General features: G+C 33.8%; 1 protein-coding gene across 7 annotated transcripts in view; it reads left to right on the top strand.

Annotated features, from left to right (window-relative positions):
- LOC136031369 (A disintegrin and metalloproteinase with thrombospondin motifs 9-like) overlaps window positions 1-15,095 on the top strand; it is a 466,037-nt gene that overhangs the window by 143,876 nt on the left and 307,066 nt on the right. For all 7 annotated transcript variants that reach the window (XM_065710922.1, XM_065710894.1, XM_065710885.1 and 4 more), the window contains 2 exons: window positions 3,787-3,939; window positions 7,156-7,305. In XM_065710922.1, coding sequence (XP_065566994.1) covers window positions 3,787-3,939; window positions 7,156-7,305 — 303 coding nt within the window. The remainder of the gene's footprint in view (window positions 1-3,786; window positions 3,940-7,155; window positions 7,306-15,095) is intronic.

The following is a 15,095-nucleotide window of genomic DNA, read 5'->3' as shown; positions in this document are numbered from 1 at the left end:
AGACTGACAAGATACCTCTGTTCTTTTTTCAGTCGCACAGTAGGGCATGTTTTCATTTTGTTGCCATGTGCCAAGATTAACGAACGTAATTTTGCCATTACTTTTGGTTGAAGTTTGCATACTCATTGCCAATTTAATTTCTTTGGCAATTGTTTTGCTAAAGTTTCTTGGTGAAATTTTCTAGCTGGTAAGTGTAGGGAAATTAATTATTTTATCTCCAAGTAAGTTTGTGGCCAGGTAATTTCAAAGGATGCTGAAAAGTACTCAGTCCATGCATATCAAAGGGACAATGTCTTACCTTACACATAACGATGAGAAATGTAAAGAAATATTGCAAATCAAGTGCACATAGTTCAGTAGTCTCTTCTTAATTCTGCAGCAAAGTAATTTCAAATGGTGATGAAAAGCTCTCAAGTCAAGAAGTCTTGAAAAGCTCTCAAGTCTCAAGAGAAACACAGCAAATTTCAAAATATATTTATTGCATAGGAAAATTAATCGAAAAACATCGTTTTGTAGTTATGTTTGGCTTGAAATATTGTTGTTTCAAAAACATTTCGAAAAATAAGGTGCAATAGAGAAAAAATTTATTTTTCAATTATGTAGACAATTGTGGGGACCTTGAAAACCTCAACTGATGATAAAAAATCTCGAAGAATAATTCAGTTACTTACAGAGCTTGACATTGCCAGGGCTGGTTTGGCTACTCATCATATTTCTGGATATTTTGATACGGACCCAATTTACTAATAACAGCTCACCACATCACAAATCCACCAGGACTAATCACTTTGGCTTATGCTTCTTCTCCACCCTGATAAAGCTTTACTCTATACTCCTTTCCGTAAATCTTTTAGGACTGCTAATTTCGTCTTGTCAGCTTGTCCTGGCATACAGAGCTTGCCTCATAGAGCCTCCTTTTAGAATTATCATTCATTGACAGAATATTATATTTATTAAGCACCTAGCTTATAATTGCTCGAAATAGTTCACATAATCGACATTAAATTCAAGTGGGGAATCCTGTTCAGTAAATAAAACTGAAAATAAAGTACATTTTTGTTACATAGACTATTAGGAACAGATAAAATTTTTGGAGAAGACTTGTCAAAATAATGGCAAGTGACGCATCTTATACAGAAATTAAGTATAAAAAACAAGTTTTTTGAAATGAAAGTAAGGAGCAACATTAAAACTTAAAACGAACAGAAATTACTCCTTATATGAAAGGGGCTTTTCCTCCTTGACACCCCGCTCTTTACGCTAAAGTTTTTATTGTTTTAAAAAGTAGAGTTGCGAGAAAGAGTCAAACTTTAGCGCAAGGAGCGGGGTGTCGAGGAGGAAAAGCCCCTTTCATATAAGGAGTAATTTCTGTTCGTTTTAAGTTTTAATGTCGCTCCTTACTTTCATTTCAAAAAACTTGTTTTTTTTATTTAATTTCTAAAAGTTTTTGAATTAATGCATGTCTGATTTTGGCTCTCCGTGCATAAATTATTAAAATGAAATTTGCTATTAATTCTTTTTTTGCCTAAATGGCTTTCTCTTAGTTTTGATCAGACAATTTTGAGAAATAAGGGGTGGGGAAGGAGGCCTAGTTGCCCTCCAATTTTTTCGGTTACTTATAAAGGCAACTAGAACTTTTAATTTTTAACGAACGTTTTTATTAGTAAAAAATATACGTAACTTAAGAATTAACTTACGTAACAAACTTTTATGTTCTTATATTTTTGATTATATATATGAGGGAGTTTGTCTCCTCGTTAATACCTCGCTCTTCGAACTAAATCTTAAGTTTTGTCCCAATTCTTTAAGAATGAACCCTGAATCAGAAATGCCGTAGAATAAATAGTAGAAATTACTAAAAATAATTTAGCATAAAGAGCGAAGTATTTATCTCCTTCTAAATACCTCGCTCTTTATGCTGAAGTATTTTTAGAACCCCTCATATGCGTAAGAATCTAAGTTCGTTTTAAGTTTTAATGCTTCTCCTTACTTTTAATTGAAAAACTTTTTCATGTTTATATTTTCGTTGTTTTTTTTTAATAGTATTGCTAGAAAATCCTGCGCCCTTTTCATTGAATTTCTCTTCCCCCATGAAATATTCCTCCAAGGAAAGATCCTCCCATATAGCCCCCTCCCCCGAAACCCACACCCAAACAAAAAAATCCCCCTGAAAACTTCGGTACACTTCCCAATAACCATTACTGTATGTAAACATTGGTCAAAGTTAGTAACTTGCAGCCCCTCCTCCAGGGACTGTGGGGGGTAATACATCCCCAAAGACATAGTTATTATTGTTTTCGACTATGCAGAACAAAATGGCTATCTCAAAATTTTGATCCGTTGACTTTGGGGAAAAAATGAGCGTGGGAGGGGGCCTAGGTGCCCTCGAATATTTTCGGTCAATTAAAAAGGGCACTAGAACTTTTCATTTCCGTTAGAATGAGCCCTCTTGCAACATTCTAGGACCACTAGGTCGATACGATGACCCCTTGGGAAAAGAAAAAAAACAAAATAACAAACGAACAAATAAACACGCACCCGTGATTAGTCTTCTGGCAAAAAGTACGAAATCTCACATTTTTGTAGATTGGATTTTGAAATTTTTCTATAGGTTTCTCTGATACGCTGAATGCGATGGTGTGATTTTCGTTAAGATCCTATGACTTTTAGGGGGCGTTTTCCCCTATTTTCTAATATAAGGCAAATTTTCTCAGGCTCGTAACTTTTGATAACAAAGACTAAATTTGATAAAACTTATATATATGAAATCAGCATAAAAATTCGATTCTTTTGATATATCTTTTAGCATCGAAATAAAAAAAAAAATAAAAATAAAAATAAGACGTATAAATAGTAACATCTCGCGAGGAGTGGGCCTCTGTTGAACAATATTGATCTTGAATGGTGTAATCTGTGTAATAATACAATTAACTAAAGGGCTTACTTTATGTTCTATCGGTCAACTATACTGCTTTCTTTTTAGCTTCCTGGTGGTACTTGACAATAAGTGACAGTTTTTTAGACATTTCTTAAAACCAGTCTTTTCTAATATTTCGCTGTTTAACAGTACAAAAACCAAAGCCATTAATGTGTTTTATGAATACTCATGAAAGCACAAGTTACATTATCAAAAAATTTTCTTCAATTAATTTTATTGCAAAATTTCTCTTTTACAGTTTCATGTTGCTGTTTTAATGCCAGCTTCTCGTGTTAACTTTTAATTTTCAGCATTGGACTTAATGTGTTTTTAATTTTTGGTTCTGTGTTTTTTAAAGCGCAAATAAATATTATATGCCTTAATAATAACTGAGTTTCACACAGTTGTAATTTTATACGATAAACAGATATTGTCACTTAATTTTTGGGTTTTATCGCACAGTAGTAGAGATAGCGGAAAGAAGAGTAGCAGAGAAAAAAAAATGTGCATGTGAAATGATCTAAAATACATAAAATTTAAAAATGTGGGTGAATATGCTGGAATCTATGAACTGGGTAAATATAAATGTGTTTACCAGAAGCTAATATGGACTTCTGAAATGCAGAAATAACTTTACTTGAAAATAGGCTACCCAAGTGTCTGAAAAGGCCAGTTTGCCTTTCCTGTATGTGATATGGTATGGTATGGTATGTAATATAGTGACAACGATTTCTGGCCTTCTGCTCAGTGCACATGGTTCATGAAAATAATTTAAATGAATTGCTTAGTAACTGTTCATGGTGAAATGTATTACTGATCACTCTGTCGGTAGTGGTCTATTTGTTTCAGTGAAATTCATCCTTTTTCAGGGAAAACATTTGCAGAAACCCGGATCTCCAGAAATGTGATACATTAGGACTTGCTGAACTTGGGACCATGTGTGATCGAATGTCTTCATGCTCGATTGTTCAAGATAATGGACTATCTGCTGCTTTTACAATAGCTCACGAATTGGGGCATGTGTAAGTTTTTGATGATTGTCTAATATAATTGATTTCTCGTAGCACTTACTTTGTTTTGTTAATTGATGATCATGTTTCTACAAGAATAGTTTTTGTTATCATAGGGAGTGCATAATTAAATTAGTTAGGCAGCCCTTAGTGCTGCCTAATTAAAGTGTGATGCGATATAATTAAAAGCCTAGGATGCAGTTACAAAAGCAGCAAACATTACATTTAGAAACAGAACATTCCAAAAAAAAATTTCAGGGTGATCTTATCGACCCAGTTAGCCTAAAACGTAGGGAGAAGGCTCATTCTAACGGAAACGAAAAGTTCTAGTGCCTATTTTAAGTGATCAAAAATCGGAGGGCAACTAGGACCCCTCCCATGCCACTTTTTTCCTAAGCTCGTTGATCAAAATTTTGGGATAACCATTTCGTTCAACATAGTTGAAAGACCCAATAACTATGTCTTCGGAGATAACATGATCCCCCACAGTCCCTGGGGAAAGGTCTTTAAGTTATAAGGTTTGCCTATTGTGTTAGAAGGAAGCATGCATACACTTTTCAGATGGTGCGAGGAGGCTATATTTCCTGCTGGGTGAATTTTTCACAAGGGTAATATTTTATGGAGAGAGAAGTTTTCAAGGGGTTGAATTTCTTAGGAGAAATTTTATACTAGGGGAAATTTGCCAGAATTCCTATACGAAACTTCTTTATATGTCTCACTTTCTCTTTACCGACTCAATTTTACGCTTGGAGATGTTAAGGGTAATTGTCCGGGGTAAATTTTCGCCAGGATTGAATTGTCAAGAGAATATTTTCGTGGATAGGGGGATTTTTCCGTGGAGATGGAGCCGCAAATCTTGGCGTTATTTAAAAAACGAAAAAAAAATAGTTTTTCTCAACTCAAAGCAAGGAGCAGCATGAAAACTTAAAACGAAGAGAAGTTATTGCATATATGAGAGGGGTTGTCCCTCCTCAACATCTTGCTAATTACAGTCAATTTAAAATTTTATCCCGATTCTTTAAAAAACAACTCCTGACAACACAAAGGTTAGAATATTAAGTAACTTTTTTTTTAAATTGCCAAAAAACTTTAGCGTGAAGAAGGGGGTGTTGAGGAGGGGCAACCCCTCTCATATACGTAATAATTTCTGTTTGTTTTAAGTTTAAATTTGCTCTTTGTTTTCAGTTGAAAAAACTTGTTTTTTTATTTAATCTACCTAAAGGTGACAATTTGGTGTTGATTGGTGACACTGGTCTTACAAGTCTTTTAAGTTATTTGCCTAGCAACTATAAAGTTTTCCCTTGCCGCTTACAATAGAAGAACCTTCAAAATGTCTTCCCACAAGAGCGGATAGTTGAAGTTGGAAACTGTAATTTTTTCTCTGTCTGTTTAACTCTGATCTCCATTTACTGCTTAAAGATTTCAGGGAATTGTCGCTTGGAAGACCTTTTGGAATATTTTTATACTTTCCCGGCTAGAGCAGGATTTTGAAGTTGTAATATTTGTGATTAGTAAAACAAAGAGTAAGATTCCATGTGTTGGCTTCTTAAACACCATTCCGCCCCAGAAGACGTTGGACTTCTGGGATTTACATGCTAAAAACATGTTTATTTAAGACCACAGGATTCCCTGTTTTCCTGAAAAAGTCATTTGATCCTCCTTAAGGAAGGCTATGACTGGCAATAGGTAAATGCACAAGTGTCTGTAAGATGCTATTGTGTAGTTATTTCCTAAAAACCGCCTAGTGCGCGGTTCTCACTAAACAGGAAAGTCACAATGACAGTTCCCTTTTCCTACTCAGTTTTGAAACTATCAACCTCATTGTGGAATTTCTTGCTGGTATACACAAAACTTGCTTGTGATTGAAGTTTTTTTTTTTTTAACCCTGACCGTTGTCCTTGTTGCCAATTCTAATATCCTTTAAAAGCGTGCCACGCCAGATTTGAAAATTCTAAATGAATATTTTGCGTGATTCGCACATGTCTTTTCATTGGATTTGTCGAGATCAAGTGCAAGCCCATATGCGGACATTGAATTCAACGGTAGTAGTGAGCGTTGGTGTTGATCGGATTGGAAGTAAATAGTTGGAGGTAAGCTGAAAGTGAAAAACTGACTGGAAGGAAAAGGCAATAATATTTGGTAGGTTTACATCTTATGATCAGACACGAAATAGAAGTTTTTCAGTCGAATGCATGCTTTTTCTTGTGCAGATTCATTTTGAAAATGGGAAAAACTTAGATTCAACTTTAATCTTTAAGGATATATTATCAGATGGACTGCTCAAGGGAACAGAAGTCACTAGAATAACTTTCAACACCATTCATTGATTGACAATTTCAACGAAAACTGGAGTTATAAACTAACTGGGCTTATAAGGAAGGGTAAGGAGGGATCTTTAGTAATTCTAGTTTAATCGTTATAAGGAGCTGCTGTGATTGAAGGGGCTGATAACGACTGTCATGTTAGAGCAGAGCAGGTAAAGATTCCTTTTACCTTAATAATAATTGTTTTGCTTAAATTTTTTAAACTGTAATATTCAGGGCCATAACCAGGATTTTTTTCAAGGGGACGGGGTACAAAAACTTAAAAAAACTTCACAATTTCTTTGTATGCATTTTTCACGGTTATATGAGTCGGGAAAACATTCAAGAGGGGGAGGTGCAAACGTCTAACCTTCCTTTTGGATACAACCATGGTTTATTATTAGTTTGAAGTTTGGTGTAATCCTAAATTGTCCTTTTTTATTAGCTATTTCTTACAGCCTTCATAATATTTTTTGTTTTGTTCTTTTTTGTTTGTTAGAAAGGAAATTAATAAAATATCAAATTGCTAATAATTTTTAGGGTTGCTCATTTAACTTGCACTAGAGCATGGCTTATGGGCTACTGAATCATAAACCGTAATTGAACACTGAGAAGCGGCAATGGCTGCACAGAGAATGGACAACATATTGACGGGAGAAATACGTAGATTTAGTATCCAGGTCCAAAGAGGTAAAAAAGGATATTAATTGAAATGACAATCAAAATAAGCAATTTTACAACAGTCGCATGTTTCTTAGGGGGTATGTACTCTTTTTTTCCTGGTCTGTTTTAGCTCTTGATGGTTTATTCAGAACTCTTTAGATTCCAAAAATTACCGTTCTTGCTCTTAAAAAAACCGTAAAATATTCAAGGTTACATTTTGAATTGAATCTTTTGCTCGTCTCAGGTTTGAAATTTTTTTCAGGTTGAACATACCCCATGATGATGACTTGAAGTGTCTTCCTCATTCAGACCAATCAGGCGTCCACAATGTTATGTCCCGTATGCTGGATCACAATACAAAACCATGGTCCTGGTCTTCTTGCAGTCGGCACTACCTCCTGGAGTTTTTAGAGTAAGGTCTTTTTCTATTTTCACTCTAATAAGAGGTGGATATTGTGGAGCAAATGAACATAAGAGGCGACTTAAAAAGAAAAGCGGGGATTTTAAAGAAAAATGGCAGCCAAATATGACTTTTCTGTGGAAAGCAAGTTAAAATAGGTCTTTGTTTCATTAAAAATTTGTCTTGGCTGTACTCTGCTAAGACCTAGCTGCCTTTTCAAAGTTTTAGAGGAAATTGCAAAATGATAATCTTTTTAGAACTGGGGAATTAGAGGGAGATGTGAAGTTTCGTCAGTAGGTTTTCTGAAGTCTTACCTTTTGATGCTCTTCTTCTCGTCACCCTTCTTAATATAAAGTTCCTTTTTTAGTTCTATTATATCTGTATGAGAATCTCTCAAAACAATAGGTTTTGATTATGGAAAACTGGTGAAGGGGATACTATATCGTACTTAAAAAACTGTAGCATATAGACAAAGGTATGGAATTGGCCATATCTATAAATTGTCCATTTAAAAGATCCAAGGCAGTGTAGCAGCGCTGCCTAAGTAAAGACAAATATGGTTTTCAATGTATTATTTAGTTTTTCTTTACACCATGCCACTTTGTATGGAAGGAAGGTTGAACTAAATACAAAGACATACCGTACATGCAGGCTTTCAATGAGGCGTATCTGCAGTGGCTCAGGTAAGTCTTTGGGTATAAATTAACGACTTAAGGGACGCGGCTGAAACTTTGAGGTAATATCGGACCAGAAAATCAAATAGATATTAAATTTTGACTGGGGGCGAAAAAGGGAAGCGTTTTCAAGGACAATAAACTTGGAAGAAAATGTGGTTGTAATTCTTAGCCCGAATGATTCTTTTTTTGTTTGTTAGTTTGCTTGAAATTTCAGACCATGAACAAACCTTAATGAAATTTTCAAAACCCAGGGAACTCCATCGGGAACAAGTCTGTTTATGGTGATTCTTGAATTCTAATTAAATAAAAAAACAAGTTTTTTCAACTGAAAGTAAGGAGCGACATTAAAACTTAAAACGAACAGAAATTACTTCGTATATGAAAGGGGCTGCTTCCTCATCAACGCCCCGCTCTTTACGCTATAGTTTGACTCTTTCTCTCAACTCTTCTTTTTAAAACAGTAAAAAAAATTTGGCGTAAAGAGCGGGGCGTTGATGAGGAAGCAGCCCCTTTTATATACGAAGTAATTTCTGTTCGTTTTAAGTTTTAATGTCGCTCCTTACTTTCAGTTGAAAAAACTTGTTTTTTTTTTATTTAATTAGAATTCAAGAATCACCATAAACAGACTTGTTCCCGATGGAGTTCCCTGGGTCCATTTTTTAGAGTTTTGATTACTATTGAGCCGGGTCGCTCCTTACTACAGTTCTTTACCACGAACTGTTTGAAAATTTTACACATATTGTCCCAAGGTGCGGTTTACCGGCTATATGTATATGTATATATATGTATATATATATATATATATATATATATATATATATATATATATATATATATATATATATATATATATATATATATATATATATATATATTTATATATATATATCTATATATATATATATGTATATGTATATATATATATATATATATATATATATATATATATTTATATATATATGTATATATATATATATATATATATATATATATATATATATATATATATAAATATATATATATATATATATAAAGCCAAAACCAGGTGGAGGAAACTGTGGAGGAAGGTCAGTTCATCATAAAAAAAAAGAAAATGCTATTTGAAAAAAATGAAAAAAAGCCAAATGAGTTAAAGGAATCCTGCGATTTCTGAGGCAGCATTCGAGCAAAACTATCCCCCATTGTCAGCCACAAGCTACAATAAGAGACTATAGTAAACAACTAATAGGCTCTAATTCAAAGAAAACTCAGGATTTGTATTTTTCCAAGTCTCTAGGATGTTATTGAGAAATGAGTTGGATGTCTATAGCTAAGTCCACTATCCGCCTTCTTTTTTCGATGCCCAACTTAACTTGGGATCGAGTGAACGATAGAGCTTCATGTCTGACCTTTACACTCTGTGTTACTTTCAAGGAAATTTATCACGGAGAATAAACTTATCTTGACAAAAAATGTAGGTTGTAGGATAGATAGAGTGGCTTCACCAATTTCTATAAGAAAATATCAAAAAGCCAGAACATACAGCGTAAAAAACGTGTTTTCAGTCAAGAAGAGGGGAGTAGAACTCTAAGACTCGATGGCTTGACAACATGAGTGTGCGCATAAAGAGGCAGCAGCTGACCTACAATAAGTTAAAAAACAGCCCTGGACTTAACAATCCTACCCAACAGCGCTGATCTTCGTTTCATGGCCCTTCACCTTTCATAGCCGGTAGTTTTTCATTTCTTTTTTTGTCTTGTCGAAAATGTAAGTACTTCTACCTGAAAATTCTTTTTAACATATTTTGGTCAAATAATAACCACAAGCTAACAACAGGTTCGTCAATGACCATTAAAATGCCTTCCTGGTATATTAATTGATGCCGCCACCCCCAAAACTTTTGTGAATTGGCATACTTGGCTACTCAGCACAGGCTTGTGTGTCCTTCGTTACAAAACTTTGGCTAGCATCAGAACCATCCTATAATGAGTACTTGACATGTCTAGACTAGAAGTTTATTTAAGACATCTGAGTCACGCTTCTAATTCCACGTGATCGTAAACGTATTCTATTTGTAAATCCTGTGCCAGAATATAGTCAGACTCAACGGCGCTACATGTTTGAAACAATTGTTCTTCCGGATTTCGTAAATAGATAAATAGGTCGGTACTTGCCAGTATTTCTATGCTCGAATGCTGCCTCAGTAATCGCAGGATTCCTTTAACACATTTGGCTTTTTTTTCATTTTTTTTCAAATAGCATTTTCTTCTTTTTTTTTGATGAACTGACCTTCCTCCACAGTTTCCTCCACCTGGTTTTGGCTTTATATATATATATATATATATATATATATATATATATATATATATATATATATATATATATATATATATATATATATATATATACATACATATATATATATATATATATATATATATATATATATATATATATATATATATATATATATATATATATATATATATATATATATATATACATACATATATATACATATATATACATATACTTATATATATATATATATATATATATATATATATATATATATATATATATATATATGTATATATGTATATATATATATATATATATATATATATATATACATATATATATATATATATATATATATATATATATATATATATATATATATATATATATATATATTAACTTACTTCAGACTATTAAGACATATATATTCACATATTCAGATATATATTAACCGACTACTAGTGGAATTAACAGTAACAGTAAAATACCTGGACCAAAGAAATGGCAAATGAAAGTAATAACTTGAACATTTCCTACAGATTATAAGGCTAAGCCATAGTTTGAGGCGGCTAAATGGTTTTAATCTTACAAGCAGGCTCCGCAGCCTTCAGGTGGCTTTTAAAACCTCAAATCTTTCTCTTAAAAGTGATAAAAGGAAAAATAAGCTCCATCCAGCTCTTCTTTGCCCTGCATCTACCACCATGACGAATTGATAAAAGAGGAGGATGTAATCATGAATCAAAAACTGATAAGACTAATGTAAAGAAGGAATTATTTACCCCATTTTCTCTCATGCCAGATGAGACGACGCACCAAAAAATCTGGCTCCTCTGGCCTTAGTGAAGAGGGTAGCAAAAATTTATTTGCTGTTTGAGTTGTGCCAAGTGAAATGAGTAGATAGATGAGACGCTACAATCAGCCACCCTGGACTCATTCAAAGCTATAATTGACAAAGATTGGGCTGACTTTGACTGGAAGCTGAACTGGCACCCAACCACCAACTGAAGTTGACATTTATTCGCAGGCGAGGGATTTACAGGATGCCATTACAACTTTATCTTGCTGGTAATAAAATCTGAAGTAAGTTAATAATAAAAAAACGAATTTTTAATAATTAACTTAAATTTACTCACTTTACTTCAATTTACTTTAGCTCACTTTTATCTTCACAAGTAATTTCACTAGAAGCTTGCACAAGGCCACATCCAATGGGCTAGGGGGTTTGACCCCCTCCCTCCCTAAAATGTTTGGTTGACTCGTAAAAACGTAACAAAAATCAACATTAACCTGTTTTTATGCGTTATTTAAAGTTTTTTTTACCCCCCCTAAAAATCGTTTTTAAACATCCCCCTTCCCCCAAAAAGATCCTGGATACGTCCCTGTGTCTACATAAATATAAATATATATATATACCCTCGGGACTGAGGGCAGAAGAGGAAACTAAACTGTTTACTGAAATTTATTAACAAGCTATTATTACTGTTTTACTAATCACTATACTAATTATTTTTATAATTAATCACTCCGTTGAGTCTCAAGTGCGTCTTAAATTCTATATTCCCTGTGAAAAATGTGACTTTGGGACAAACATACAGCTGCCACTTGCACTGAATTGACAAGATGGGTATCATTGGATTCACTGGTCTCAGATCTATCTATTTGCTGAATCAGAATTATGATATTACTTAAACTTATTGTTTGATAATAAGCTAGACTAACTTGAGAAATTGAAAAAAGTCCTTTTTTCGACGATTTTCAGCCAGGTTTCACATCTAAATAAAAAAATGCAAAATTTTTAAAATGTGAATGGGTTGTAGGATAAAATCTGATTCTCAGCTATTGAACGACAAGAAAGTTGTACTCTTCCGTTGAAATATTAATACCGTAGAGCTGCAGAAAAGCATCATACCCAAAATGTGTAGAGAAACTGTACGCATCAATTTACTAAACTGTAGAGTTGTTTCTCGTTTGTTTTCCTATTTACTCACCACAAATACTAAAAGTTATTTTCCATAAAAAAAAGTGTTTTTTTTTCAAAAGCTATGGGAGATTGACGTATGCCTCATTGGCTTCACCTCATTGACACCCCTACAGAGAGAACGTAAGCCTTAGGCATGCATTTCACAAAAACAATGTCTTTTCACAGTAGGAAACTGAGATTCTAGTGAGTATCACTTTGAGATTCCTTAATATATTTTCTTTTCGCTTTCCATTATAAACGTTTAGAGCCGTTAAATATGGAAGATGCCAAATTAAATATTCAACAGATGATTTGACATTTTATTGCATGTTTTAGATGATTATAATGCAAATGTTGTATTAGCTTAACTAGACGATTATCTTAAAAAGTATTTTGAGCTGCAATTTATCATTATGTTTTAAATATGCAAAGTATGTCCATGATAGTCAAGTTAGACTTTAAGTTTTAAATTTGAATCTTAACTATCAATTTTAATTTAGTTCTTCTCACAAAATAAAAACAAGGTAGAATACCATTTTTCAATCCAAATGTTCTTCTCAATGACTTTCCAAATTATTTAGAATAGAAAAATCCACCTTCAATCCAAGTTTTGATTCAGAAAAAAAAAAAAATATCAAAATTAGGCTACAATCTGGAAAATTAAAATCCGATCTTGATTGTCGAATAAATAAAAAAACAAGTTTTTTTTAAAGGAAAGTAAGGAGCGACATTAAAACTTAAAACGAACAGAAATAACTTCGTATATGAAAGGGGCTGCTTCCTCATCAACGCCCCGCTCTTTACGCTAAAGTTTGACTCTTTCTCTTAACTCTACTTTTTAAAACAGTAAAAAACTTTAGCATAAAGAGTTGGGCGTTCATGAGGAAGCAGCCCCTTTCATATACGAAATAATTTCTGTCCGCTTTAAGTTTTAATGTCGCTCCTTACTTTCCGTTAAAAAAATTGTTTTTTTATTTAATTTCTGAACGTTTTTGAATCAATGCATGTTTTGATGTTGGCTCTCCGCAGATGAATAATTAAAACGAAATTTGCATATTTGTTTTTTTGGCTAATTGGCTTTCTCGTAGTTCTGATCGAATGATTATGAGAAAAAAGGAGCGGGGGAGGAGGCCTAGTTGCCCTCCAGTTTTTTGGTTACTTAAAAAAGCAACAAGAACTTTTAGTTTGTTACGAATGTTTTTATTAGTAAAAGATATACGTAACTTACAAATTTGATTACGTAACGAACTTCTGTATTCTCATGTTTTTATTACCTATATGAAAGGGTTCACCCCCTCGTCAGTACCTCGCTCTTTACACTAAAGCTTAAATTGTGTCCCAATTTCTTAAGAATGACCCCTGAATCAGAAAAGCCGTAGAATAAATAGTTGAAATTACTAAAAACACTTTAGCGTAAAGAGCGAGGTATTAGGAGGAGGTGAGCCCATCATATGCGTAATAATTTCTGTTCGTTTTAAGTTTTAATGCTTCTCCTTACTTTCAGTTCAAAAAACTTTTTCATATTTATTTTTTCATTGTTTTTTTTTTTAAATGATGCTAGAAAATCCTGCGCTCCCTTCATGAAACTTTTCTTCCCCCACGACAAATTCCTCCAAGGAAAGTTTCCCCAACATATCCCCCTCTTCTCAACCCCCCGGCCTAAAAATCCCTCAGAAAACGTCTGTACACTTCCAAATAACCATTACTATATGTAAGCACTGGTCAAAGTTTGTAACTTGTGGCCCCTCCCACGGGGACTGTGGGGGAGTAATTCGTCCCAAAAGACATAGTTATAAGGTTTTCTGACTACGCTAAATAAAATGGCTATCTCAGAATTTTTATCCGGTGAATTGGGAAAATAATTAGTGTGGGAGGGGGCCTAGGTGCCCTCCAATTGTTTGGTCACTTAAAAAGGGCATTAGAACTTTTCATTTCCGTTAGATTGAGCCCTCTCGCAAGATTCTAGGACCACTGGGTCGATACGATCACCCCCGGGAAAAAAACAAACAAACAAATAAACACTCATCCGTGATTTGTCCTCTGGCAAAAAGACAAAATTCCACAATTTTGTAGATAGGAGCTTGAAACTTCTACAATAGGGTTCTCTGATACGCTGAATTGGATGGTGTGATTTTATAAGATTCTATGGCTTTTAGGGGTTGTTTCGCCCTATTTTTTAAAATAAGGCAAATTTTCTCAGGCTCGTTACTTTTGATGGGTGAGATTAAACTTGAAAAAACTTATATATTTAAAATCAGCATTAAAATGCGATCCTTTTGATGTAGCTGTTGGTGTCAAAATTCCATTTTTTTAAGTTTTGGTTACTATTGAGCCGGGTCGCTCCTTACTACAGTTCGTTACCACGAACTGTTTGATCAAATAGAACTACTTTGTTAATCTATATAGATGACGGAACTTCTTTTTATCCATCAAAGTTAATATTGTGCAATCCTGATTGTTGCTAGAAAACACAACAGCTAGAAACTTCGCCAGCTGGGACGCAGAGGTTTCATTGCTTTTATCTTAATGGTGACAATATATGCCAACTTTGTTAGTATGGAACAACTCATGTAGTATGATTTTTAGTTGCTCACTCAAGCGACTAGTTGTATTTTTGGGAGAGATATTCAAAATGGCCACTGGAATAAAAGAATCCGTAGTCAATTGTAACTTAACTGTAAAAAAAATTATCGAACTTGCAATATAAACAGTTATGGTTCGGTTTGATTGCTGCTTGAGTAACGGCCTCTGGTTAGTCTAGAATCTAGACTGTTAATAATACTCCTATTTTCCAGATGATGTGGTACCTTAAAATATTTAGCGAGCTCCGGTATCGGCTGACCGTCACAAATAAAAAGCGCTCGAATTCTCCTAGAGGACCAACT

Source organism: Artemia franciscana, chromosome 1 (assembly GCF_032884065.1).
Source record: "Artemia franciscana chromosome 1, ASM3288406v1, whole genome shotgun sequence".
NCBI classification, from domain to species: domain Eukaryota; kingdom Metazoa; phylum Arthropoda; class Branchiopoda; order Anostraca; family Artemiidae; genus Artemia; species Artemia franciscana.
The sequence above is the reverse complement of the archived record's forward strand: the minus strand, read 5'-3'. Positions and strand labels throughout refer to the sequence as shown.